Source organism: Callorhinus ursinus, unplaced genomic scaffold, assembly GCF_003265705.2.
Source record: "Callorhinus ursinus isolate GAN/ISIS: 27379988/994484 unplaced genomic scaffold, GSC_fseal_2.0 scaffold2, whole genome shotgun sequence".
NCBI lineage: Eukaryota > Metazoa > Chordata > Mammalia > Carnivora > Otariidae > Callorhinus > Callorhinus ursinus.
Window position 1 is genome coordinate 95,973,338 of NW_027397064.1, and position 12,811 is coordinate 95,986,148.

The window sequence follows — 12,811 nt, forward strand, 5'->3', positions numbered from 1 at the left end:
GTCGTTAAGCGTCTGCCTTTGGCTCAGGTCATGATCCTAGGGTCCTGGGATTGAGCCCCGCATTGGGCTCCTTGCTCCGCGGGAAGCCTGCTTCGCCCTCTCCCACTCCCCCTGCTTGTGTTCCCTCTCTCGCTGTGTCTCTCTCTGTCAAATAAATAAATATATTAAAAAAAAAAGAAAGATTTTGTATAATTGCAAGCTAACAAGTTAGCCAGCTTTATGGACATTTTCAAAAGACATGAGAATTTTGAGTCAGAGACAAAGAACATTATTACCCATGGTACAGCAAATAGCATGAATAACAGCATATTTTTGTAAACTCTTCTTGTCCCCAAGTCCCATGGGGGTGAATGATTGGGAACAGATGAATACCTGCTCACACAGTGGGTTGCAGTATAGGAGAAGCTAAAGGAACCCAAATTTTTTATAATGGGAAGTAGCATGCCTTCTCTTGATTTCTGAAGGAGACAATTATCCTTTTTATACTGGAGAGAAAGCATGCCTACTTTTTGCCATGGAGAGGGAACAATATTTATCTTGCAGGACTCTGAACAAACTTGTGTTTTTCTCCAGAGGGAAACACTATCCCCCTTCCCAAGATAATTTCTATACAAATATTCTTCAAATGATATTCTAGAACAAAAGACTATTTCTTGGTAATAAGACTTGGAGAAATGTGAGAGATCAAGGGGAAATCAACTCCCAACAGGGTTCCTTTTACTCACTGTTGGAATGCATAAAAATCTTCTATTGGGTGTTCTTAAATTGATCCACTGTGTTTTCTAGTGAATATCTACTGACTATTTTTGGGTTTTCTTAAGGTTTTGGGATTATCAGGTTGGTCATTTGTCCCACAACTTCTCTATGCTTTGTCCTATTAGATACCAAAGACATTCAAGCTGTGGGCTTTTGGAATTTAGAAATTTGGAGAGATATCTTGCTATCTAGATTCATTGTAAATGTTGTGCTTTTGGTTTTGATATCTAGTTCTCTATTTAGCCTAAACCCATGCTGGCATCACTGCAGTCCATCTTCTCAAAATAACCCTGTCTTTTAAAGAAAGTATGCCTAGCCTGATTTTACTTTTCCTAAAGTCCTCATTTTCAACATCAACTTTACTATGCCATGATATGGTTATACTCTAAGATCCTCCTGAACTGCCTAGGGATATTTGCCTCTCTTTCCCTCCCCATACTAAATGGTACTGAGTTGTTGTATTACTTTATAATGGAAGGTCCAATTTTTTTTCTTTTTTTCTCTAAGATTATATATTTTCCTTTCATGCTATTGTGTATCCCATCTAATGACAATTCCTCTTACCCCGTTTTTGAGATGTGGTCCAAAAGATAGTAGATTAGATAAACAAATTTGCTTAAAATGTATCCAGAGGATGCAAGGCAAAAATAATTATGTACTAACATTGGGCATAATCCTGGAAGATTCTATTGACCTTGTAATAATTTTTGGCATTGTATAGGCAAGCTATAGAAACTTGAGCTGTATTTAAAATAATAAAACATCTTATTCAATTAAACATTTCCTTATCATTTTACCCAGTATAGCTCCTCCTTTCTCAAGGAGTGTAATATTTATATATTAGGGGGAAAAGAATAAATTAGGAGTAACATTGCCAATATAGCTGTTGTCTCCAAATTCATTTTGTCCTTTGAGTTCACAGCATTGGAGGCTTAGTATTTTATAGTAAATGGTATCTACTCATTAGTTTGGAAAATTCCAAATTTATCTGGCTTTTACCTAATGTAATCAAGCAATAACTTGTGGGCCTTTACTCATATCCAGCATCAGTAAATCAGAGGAATATCAAGATTATATAATTTCTACATGTCATAATAAAGGTGAACAATAGAAATAGAGAAAAAATGTTTCCTCTGGGTGACTCTGTTCAATAAATTAAAGGAAAACAAAACAAGTGCATGGAAGTTTTTGACAGAGCTTAATATTCAGGGGGTGAGGAGAAGATTTTTTTTGAAAATACATATATATCCTCCAAGATCTCTACTTAAAGAGACTGATATAGGCCCTTACCCACAACCCCTTGCACACACACAAACTGTAAGTCAGTACCCAAGGGGTTGTTCTCTCTCCCCAAGAATTTACAGTTTGGTAGGAAAGAGAAGTCACTTGTGACAATTGGGATGCTACACAAGCCAGTCCAGAAAAGTGGCATAAACAGTGTGGTGACTTCTACACTATGAAAACACTGAATGAATAAAATCCCTGTGAACTTGAATCAGCGGGGATGTGGGAGACGAGCTGAGTCCTAACAGATCAGTCACATTTGGGAAGATGGAAGGAGTGGATGGCTTCTCCACAGGGAGGACTAGCAGACCACGGAAGAGAGCTTCTCATCCATCTGGGAAGCAACTTTGATGTCTATCAACTAGGATTAAACACTCATACAAACACTGCTGATTCAATAAAATAGCTAGTTAAAGGGCATTTCTCTAGTCATTGATTTGTATAAACTGTGTTATTTGTTATAGATTCTCTCCACCTCCTCCACTGGTGCTTACAATCAACTATTAAGTGCAAAAAATGATGAAATATCACAAGAAAATGTAAGCTTGATATTATTGATTGAGAAACATCAAATATAAATCACCTAGAGAGAAACAAGGAAATTAAAATTTGGACTATGCTTTCTAAAATTATATGAATACATAGAATATAGCCAGTGGCAGGAGCAACACATAAGATCTAACCAATAGGAATTATAGTATTTCTAGTCTTCATGTGAGAGCATGAATAAAAATATAAAAGGCTTAATACATGCTAATATCTCTACCAGCTTCAGAATGCATTCCTTTGGCTTTTTTTTTTCTCCTCTTTTTCTCCTTCCACTTCTCCTTAATCTCTTTCTGATTTGAATAAAGATATGACTTTAGTAAATATTTATATGTATAACATAGATATTAAATGACATAATTCTCCCAAAATGATATAGATGAAAAGAGAGATAGGAGAATATAAGAATATAAGAAGTGATCTATACCAGTAGCAAACAACCCATCTAGGCTAATAGGTTAAACAGTGTTCAGTAATGAGAGATGTATCTTAATGTGCCTCATTTCAATAGAGGTCACATCCCAAGATGTCCTGAAACTATATTTGTATAATCTAAACAGATGACTCCGTGTGGTAAAAGGACTAGCTGTGAATCCAAGGACTTGGCCTCAATTTTTTTTTTTTTTTTTTTTTTTTTTTTTTTTTTTGTGATGGTAGAAGAATAATTCCCAGTGTTAAAGAGTCAATTAGTGGGAAAAATGCCAGGGACCCTTTAATGTCAATGGATGGTCTGGAGCTGCTTCACCTATATCCTAGACTATCTCTTGTTTTCAAAAGGAAAGTTCATGGGGGAGTCTGAATCTAGTACTAAATCCTTAAGAATAAATTGAGCATGGTGAAATTTTTACAAAAGATTGAAATTCTCCCTTCCCTCCAAAAATTGTTCAGGATTTCACAGTAGCATTTTCTCTTTCAATTCATGAAAGATTTCCTTGAATGGGCAATGTGCTTTGTACTGTTGTGGGAATTACATAAGGGAAAAAGTCAGTTAACTATTATGAAATCTGAGTGTAAGAGATGTCTTAGTAATAATGTACTTTCCAAGGACAAAGATAAAGAGGTATTTTGAATTATTAGAAAATCTAGTCTTAGTTATGAAAACAAGAAATACGAAGTTCAGGGAAATTTATTCATCAAAGGCTGACTCACTACATGAAAGGGGGAAATGTTATGCCTGTGTTTCTAAATACTCTTCCACATCTGACAACCTTTCTGTCATTTGGAGATAGAATCTGATTTGGAAAACCTTATTTCATTTCTAAAGAAATGTGAAGATCAGACCAAAAAAATGACCATTAATATCAGCCAAAAAAAATAGATCTTTTTTTATTTTTATTTTTTGCTATGCAAACATAACTAATTCATTAAATAAGTAGTCTTTTAAAAAAATCAAACACAGACCCCTTGTCAAGCATCTAGTGGGTAAAAACAGTGACAACAGGTAAATTTCACACATTCTCAAATTGTTTTGGTGTTGATTCAGCTACATGTATGGACAGAAAATATTACACAGAAAAATCATATGCATTGTTTTCCTGTCTTAATACCATCATATATGCCTTAGAAGGGCTGTTTGGTTAAAGAAGATGTGAGGTGTGTTAATATAACAACTAAGCAGACTCTACAGCACTAGGTCTCATTGTGAGTGAGCAGTTTGTCAATATCTTCAGGTCTCTAGTGAGCAACAAGAATGGCTCTCAGGATATTGCAACTCTGTCTGCTTCCACCAGAGATCATAATTGGGCTATGAATTTTTACAACAGGAAAGTCTTCCTGTCATAGAGACTGACAAAAAGTTTAGTTAAATTAATGCTGCAAGAATCTCTTAACAGTATGAGTAGTGTACACAGTTATCACTTAATGTAGTACCTTTACTTCTTTTTCTTTCTTTTTTATTTGTTTTTAAAATATTTTTTGAGATAGTTTACTAGTTAGAGCTTCTAAAATATAGCTTGTTTCTGAGGATTGCTCAACATCCTGGTTTTCTGCCCAAAGACATGATGTGCACTTTGGGAAATTCAAGAAGCCGAGTGAGGTGAGTAGAGGTGATTGATAAATCGAAAGCAAATGATAGCAGAAGATGTGAACTAAAGCTATTTCTTGATCTGTGAAAAGCTAATTGGACACATTTCAGGCCAGGTCTCTGAAGGCACAGCTCATGAACTCTGCCTTCCTGATGCTGTGCTCATTAAGGGCACTCAATAGCAGACTGGCTAATGCTAGGGAAATCCCCATCAAGGTGACACTGCAGAATTACCTCAGGAAAGAGAGAGTAGTGAAGGAAAAGGTAAGGAGAGACTCCAGGGCACTAGCAGCTTACAGAGTCCTATTTGCCTTATCTGATTTGTCTGAAACTGAAGGATTTATCTGTAAAGGTTACCCTGCTTCTCAAAATCTCAAGGGACTTCTGTCTTTCTCTAACATATCAGAGTTTAGACAGCCAGGCCTTGTTACTGGTGGTTGTTAAAGTAAATTTGGGATTTGGGGGTCCTGGGTCTACTATTTGACATGGAAGACTGAATACAGCACATATGACTAAAATATTTCTGGAACATCATATGTTTGCCACCGATGCTTAAACATTTTCATGATTATCATGAATATGTTTAATTATTATCTAAATTTCATCACCCATCCTCAATTATTCATATTAATAATTCTAGGTAAAGTGAAATATACTGAATTGGTATCTCACTTTTAAAGAATCAAATATCAGTGAAAGACATTGTAGATGTTCACAATATTTTATGCAAGAAAATTTTTGAGGGACTTTGGAAATTCCTATCAGTATGTTGAGGATGCAACATGGTGGGGTATATCTACATGGGAACCTTAAACTAGGATTTGAGTCAATGAAAATTTTCAGGAAGAAGTGATGAAGTCTAAATCCTAGAAATCTTCCTGAATATGTTGCAAAGTTTAGAAACTTAAAACCTAAAATAGAGGGAATTTTGCTGGGCAATCTCTCCAGGCCTTTTGCAGTTATGAGAGTCTGATTCCATTCCATAAAGACTAGGAAAACCTCTTTTACCATTGTATCAGGATTTTAAGTTGTATGGTATCCATGAGTTAGTTCATCAAACATATGAGGAAAAGTACTCAAAAATATTCTGTTAATTTCTACAAAACTCTTTAAATCTTTAATTTTCAGAAATGATACACTGTAGAGAGATATTTAAGTTTCTGAATTTTAAAAGTATTATCAAGGCAAGAATTTTACTATACATTTATGTAAACTAGAGAGTGTGGGGGAAGTTTGGTGGATATTAAGTTAGTCACTTCATGAAGAATCCTTATCTATTGAATTTTTTGTACTTTTCTAAGCACTTAACTGACTCCTACTAAAATTTAAACATATATAAGTAATTTATCATTTCAGATTAGATAGTCTTTTGATTTGTAAAATTAAGATCTCTCATAGAATTTTAGGGAAGGAAAGGATCTTGTTGGTCACCTAGTCTAAAATGTTTAATTTTACCACATAAGGAAGCAGAGGCAGGAGCTAAGTGACTTCACTCTTGCCCATACCTCCATTCCGTGATGAAGCTAAGGCAGGAGCCCATTCTGCTGAGATGTAGGCTGGCACATTGTTCTCTTGTCCACACTGCACTATGGTTATATCTACTCGATTAGATATATTTTGTAGATGTTTGATTATAATTTTTTTTTAATGACAACTTAATATCAGAAGCCATATACAACTGAGCTACAGATGTTCTCTCTCAGAATGGAAGGTATTCCTTTACTTTTTTCTTTTTGGACATTAGCATTTTTTCTTCAATAAGAAATGAAGTAGAAAATCGTACATTGTAATTCCAGTGCATCACATTTCAAAAAGTAATTTTTAAGCTGTAAATTACATATGATTAAGTTTTAATTAATGTCCTTAGACCCCATCAGATATAAAATAACGCTTTCAGCCTAGACAAAATAACCCATGCAAAAAAATGGACTCAAATCAAAGAAACTTTCCTTTAAAAAATGATATATATACACATATACACATTATACATGAAACATATACAACTTACATCTTTGTAACCACAAAGGAGATTTTATAATGAATACTGACAAAGAATGCAAGTTGAACAGTTGACTTCAATCAAATAAATCATCAAGTAGGCTGAGAATAATTCCCTCTTGTCTATGCTTGTCCTATGTCAACAGAAATCTTTGCACATAAACTTTCAAGTCAAATCAACTGTCCAAAATGGAAACACATTCAAAGGATGAATGTACTAAAATGATAAGCAGAAGAGCAAAATACAAGGATAGAAACATTTTTGGAATAATGTAGACCCCTTTCTCCCTGGGGGGGGTGTGGAAAAAAAGTGGGAAAATAGAGATTGCCATTTTAATGGACAAAATACTCAATAGCTATTATACCCATGTTTCATTTTTTAAAAGTATTTATTTGAGAGAGAAAGAGCACCAGCAGGGGAGAGAGGGAGAAGCAGGCTCCCCACTGAGCAGGGAGCCCTACATGGGGCTTGATCCCAGGACCCTGGGATCATGACCTGAGCCGAAGGCAGACCCTTAACCGACTGAGCCACCCAGAGGCCCCTCATGTTTCATTTTTTTTTAAGATTTATTTATTTTATTTGGGTGGGGCACAGGCACCCAGTGGGCCAGAGAGCAGTGGGAGGTTGGGGGTGGGGGAGTAGGGGCAGAGCAAGAAAGAGAATCTCAAGCAGACTCCCTACTAAGCCTGGACGGACTAGGGCTTGATCTCAGGACACTGAGATCATGACCTAAGCTGAAATCAAGAGTACCACACTTAATGACTAAGCCACCCAGGCAGCCCCCTGACCATGTTTCATTTTTAAAATTTGCTTTATATTTTTACAAATAGCAAAGTCATTCCTCTCAAAAAAACATTTCTTTTGGACTAACACACTATTAGAAGTCACTCATATGCACTGAACTACTTATTTTTGAAAAGTAAGCTTTCATCACCCAAATCCTACCTTTTTGAAGAAAAAAATTCATATTTTTATTTTCTAATCTAATCAAACCTAGAGATCACCGCTTTTTTTTTCAAAACATATTTTAAAGGAACTGTTGACACAATATTTAGGACAAGTGTGATGGACAATTCTCTAACAGGCAGGAGCACAACTCCTATTACCCTAGGATAGACCCTCTCTAGGAAGTGCCCAGTTCATGGACTGAGTAACTCAGACAAGGGGTGGGGAGCCAGGCTTAGCCAATAAAAACAAACTCAAGGCTACTGGCCACCCTCCCCCATCCATATGCTCAATCCCTTCCCACTGGAACCTTGTCACAACCCTGGTGCTGAGTGCAGTAACATCTGGATATTTAACTCCCTCCAGCCTCTTCTCTAGTGAGCAATCTCCAAAAACCTGTGCCTGAGACGGGGGACTGCTTGTTGTCCATCTGTTTTGGGCAGGTCCTTTCTAGCAACAGGGAAAAGTAGTAATGCATCTAGATGACACTGGTGGACTTTGTGTGTTATACCCACCCACAGGAATTCAACTTCCAAAGAGTTAAATTGACTCATTGATTCATATCCCTGCTCCAGGCTCCCAGTACCCACAGTATCAGGTACACTCCTTGTAGGCAGGGAATTTGGTAAGTTTGTCTAGGTATTTAGTCTCTCTTCCTTGCAATCCCTCCAAGCCTTGCAGTGTGTTTGACACATGATAGGTGCTCAGAAAACTTTGAAGGGGAGAGGGTTGTGTTAAGCCAAGGGAAGGTTGGAGACGGGACTGAAAATTTGAAGATTTTTCTACGTGTCCTAGAAAAAAGGATAAAACAAAGTGAGTAGTAGAATATCATCATTAGTTACTATTGTTTGTAATCCACCTTTCGGAATTCCACTGGCAGCTGGTGGGGGGTGGTGCCCAGGCTGGAGGCTAAAGGATAAGGCCATCCGTTGCCACAAATCGAGAGACGCAGAGCCTCGGTCCATAACGTGGGACTAACACTTGGGTCCCGACAGGTGTTGGCAGCCCCAGTGGGGCTCTGGGCCCCTAGTCCCCAGGTGCCCCCTGCCTTCTCTGAGCGCTGGAGCATGCCCAGTGGCAGCGAGCGAGCCACCGAGGGCTTTGCACGGGCGCGCTCCGCTTCTCCGGGTTTTAGCAGGAGCCCGCGGGGGGCGGGGGTTGGGGGGTGAGGGGGCCAGCAGAACCCAGCCGCCTTGGCCGCGGGTGTGAGGAGCTAGCGCGACGCGCAGGGCTCTCTCCGGCGTTGCGGTTGCTCGGGAGATGCTGGAGCGGGGCGCCGGGCTGCTCAACCTGGCGCACTGAGCGCGGCGCCGGGAGCCCCCGGGGGCGGGCGGGGGGCGCGGACTGCGGTAGAATGCTAGTCGGGTTCCTCCGGCGCTGTGAGACATCGCTCGAGCACGGTCAGGTGCCTCTCGCTGCTCCACTAACTTGCCACTTGGTCGTGTTTGATCTCCGAGGCTCTCTACGCTTTGGGGTGGTGGGGGGCGGGGGGAGTGGGGAGTTCGAGGGTCTGCGGTAGCCGAAAGAGGGATCTTGCAAGGGGGAGCCTGCCTGGTGCCGCTCTTCTTCCCCTCCCTGTCGCTCCCCTCCCCCCACCCCGTCGCTGCCGCTTTCCCTTCTGCCAGTTCGGAGAGCGTCGGGCTCCTGTGACATGCGATCACTGCCAAGTGACGGTCCCCGAGTCTGAAGTGCCCGCGAGGAAGTGAGCGGCAACGCGGGCCGCCGGCGATGACAGCCATGAAGCAGGAGCAGCAGCCCACCCCGGGGGCCAGGGCGAGCCAGGCGCAGCCGGCGGACCAGGTGAGAGTTGGCAGCTGCGGTCAGGCCCTCCCGGGAAGGGTGGCTCCAGTCGGCGCTTCCCCCGCCTCCCTCTCCCCACCCTCCCCCCGCCCCAGTTCCAGCCTCCTCCATGGACTCCGCAGGAAGTTCGAACAGCCGAGTGCGCTCTGGGGCCGGGCGAGAGGATGCGCAAGGTGGAGAGCCGAGGGGAAGGGGGGAGAGAGGTAAAGGCTGGGGGTGGCCCGGGAGCCCCGGGCGGGCGGGCCACCGAGGGAGGGAGAGGCGGCCGGGGCCACGGAATGGGGGCCTCTTGGCTCAAAATTAACGCACGTTGGAGAAATTACTGCGCTCCTGGAGGCGTCCACTTGCAGGGTTAGAGCGGGTGTACACACAGCTGAAACGAGCGAGCGCTGGCCAAAGCTACCCCACTAGGAAAATGACCTTTAGGCCAGCAGAGTTTTTGCTTTCTTTTTTCTTTAGAGGAGACTGGGACGGGACGGGGCGGGTGGGGGGGGGCGCTAAATGGGGGAAGGAGGTGTACCCTGCATCTGTGGTCTGCTGAGTGGAGCGGAGCTTGGGAGTAAAAGGCATTATTATGGGAAGCTGGCAAGGTACTGGCTTTAGTGATTTGTTAGGGCCAGATGTGTGTGTCTGCAGAGATGGGGTGCCCTGTACCGGCTGAGGGTTATTTCTGTCCCTTTTCTGTTTTTCCGCACCGGCCACCCCCTTTTTTGTTTTGGTGTTTCGAGATTTGTAGCATAACCGTTCGGTGGATCTTCATCTCGTCTCTGTCCCTGGATTGGGGTGACTCGGGAGTTCGGTGTCGCTTTTTCCCAAAGTTGTAGGGTCGGGAGCGCTGAGATGCCCTGGCAAAGAGGAGGCAGGCTGTTGAGCCGCCTCCAGGTGTTGTCACGTTTACATCAATCAGGGACTCTGAGCCGAGAGGGCAACAGTTAGGTCAGCGGATAACTACGGGGGCACCCGGGTACCGGCTGGGGGGGCCCTTTGCCCCAAGTGCACTGTTGAAGGCCGCCCGATGCGTTTCTGCCAGAGACACTCCTAGCTCATTGCCAGAAGTGGGGTGAAGGAGGTGCAAGCAGCGAGGTTCCAGTAGCGGCTCCGCTTTTCGCATAGTCTGAGCACTGAAGAGCAAGTGAAGGGAAGCTGTCCAAATCGCTCCAGTGGTGTTGAGGCGGAGAAGGAGATGCCAGGGCTGCTGTTATTAATATTCTAGTCTTGGTCATCTGTCCTGGCTTGTGGTCCCCCTCTTCTCCTCTTCCCTTTCCTCCTCATTTCCCTCACATACGTTTCACACAGGTGGTGAGGATTGCTCAATGCCTTAAAGCTCCCCCTCCATTTACTGGAATGAATGTTGCAGTTTTTACAAAGCAGTTGTTTTCTTAAACTAGTCTCTTTACTCCTTACCCTGAGATCAATATGAAAATATTGAAACATTTATATTGTATTGTCTGTCCCCTCTCTTAACATCTTTTTCCTCTGCCCCCTCCAACACACATCACAGGGTAGCAACTGGTTAGCAGATCATAAAAATAATTTTAGGAGAGGAGCCTAGATTTAACATCCTCTTTCAAGCTGACAGCCCTTAAATTTCATTAACAAGCCGCCGAGCCTCTCTACTGCTCTTGGAGTGATGCTTCCAATAAGAATGATTAGTCAGGTGAGAGTCCCCACATGAAATCTTTGCTCACTACCCTGTGACACCAGCTGGTTCCTTAAGGTGCTGCAAACTGCTTGGTACTAGTGGCTGTGGGGAGGGAGAAGCAGAGCAGACCACACGGAAACTGAAAATGTATATGTAAACAGTGGCCAAGATGCCTATGCACAGTAAAGCCTTTTGTCAGGACTAATCTGGAACTTAAAATTCATCTGAAGAGAGAGAGTCAAGCTTAAATCCCGTTTTTCTTGTGGGCGTGCTTTTTGGTTTACGGCCACTTAAGATATTCAGGGAGTGGCCATTTGCAGAACTCTTGTTTTAATTGAGTTTTTAAAGTGCCTTTCTGAACATTTACATGATTTTAAAATGTCAGTGGTATGCATATTATGCTAGAGTTAAAATGAAAGAGATTGATTTTGCTAGGGGAAGGAAAGCAGAATGAAATATCCATGGCAGCATCCCATTGAAGGTTTTCCAAGCACTCCTAGAAAATATCTTTATCTAGCATATTCTTTGTCTGAAGCTTGACCTATGAAATGATGATCAGATAATGTGGATGATTGCTGTGATTGCTTAAACTACTTGCTCTAAGAGTACTAAGTTTTTATTAACAGGATTAGTCACTGTGGTCTGATGCTGCAATTGTCCTCTAAGTCTCATGTGGTACTAGCTATAACACTCCCAAATAGACGTGAATGATCTGGTTTCTATATTTCTTTAAAAAAAAAGATTCACAAATTTAAATAAAAATATAGCTTTATAAAGTCCTACTTAATGGTTAAAGAGGGGGCATATTCCAGCTAATCACTCACTGTGTATTGATTTTGAGTGATTTAAGCTTTCAAATGTTGCCAGAAAGGTCTTTGGCTTTTCATAGTAGAGATTTTATGAAATCTCAAAAACGCCTTGTCCTGAGGCTATCAACACCTATTTCCACTTAGAGCCCAGTGGAAGACTATGGTCTTTCCTCTGGGTTTGAAATGGTTATGAATCCTATAATTTGGTGGTGGTTATGGTCTTTTAGCGAGCTTGACACCCCCCCCCCCATTTCATTTCATCTGTGACTCTCCTTTGGGACATGGTGCCACAACAAGTCACTTCTTCCACTGGGAGAAGTGGCAACAAGAATAGCAGGGACTGTGTGCTTTTATTAACATTCTCAATCATTGGAAATATTTTTTTTTATCATTTTAGTAGTCTTTCCTTTAAAGCTTCGTTGATTAAATGTTTATGAAAGTTGTTTTGTTGTTTTCATGATGCTCCACATTTACAAAATATCTAGATAGATGATTTGATATGGGTAGATACTGTCATTCTGAATATAATCAATATCCCACTTGACATTGAGGGATCTAAAATCTTGAGTGACAAGTTGTAACTTACTGTTTTTAAAAATTACTTCCTGAATCCTTGCCATGGGCGGAGTACTGTCCTTTGGACTGATAACATTTATTAAATGCATTTTTATACTTGATGCTCAAAGAAACTTTTTGAGTTTGGTCAATCCTCTGTTCGTACAGAGGATCAAAGAAACTAATCAAACTTGTCTTCATAAGTGGTGGAGATGGGACTTAACCCCAGTCTATGATACCTAAGATAAAATATGGTCACTGAATTCTAAATCCCCACCTTCTAACTTCTACCCAGTTACAGTTCAATACATTGTTATTAGCATAATGCAAAATAATTGCAAATATTTTGTGTGTACAAATTTACTTTGAATGTGAAATGGACGAATTTGTTTGAAGCTTCGATTTTAAATGTAAATAATAGCTCTTGAGATTTTTAAAGTTAACTTAATATC

The 12,811-nt window shown here is 41.1% G+C and overlaps 1 protein-coding gene across 5 annotated transcripts in view; it reads left to right on the forward strand.

Moving 5' to 3' along the window:
* Positions 1–12,811, forward strand: part of DPP10 (dipeptidyl peptidase like 10) — a 691,476-nt gene that overhangs the window by 15,922 nt on the left and 662,743 nt on the right. The window contains exons 1-2 of one of the 5 annotated variants that reach the window (XM_073884889.1): positions 4,528–4,621; positions 9,179–9,353. The exons of 1 other annotated variant lie outside the window; for it this stretch is intronic. In XM_073884889.1, the coding sequence (XP_073740990.1) occupies positions 9,282–9,353 (72 nt within the window). In that variant the 5' untranslated portion in view covers positions 4,528–4,621; positions 9,179–9,281. Of the gene's footprint in view, positions 1–4,527; positions 4,622–8,748; positions 9,354–9,454; positions 9,557–12,811 lie in introns of those variants that run through there. 3 more of the 5 variants (XM_025857215.2, XM_073884891.1, XM_073884895.1) reach the window with 3 other exon arrangements.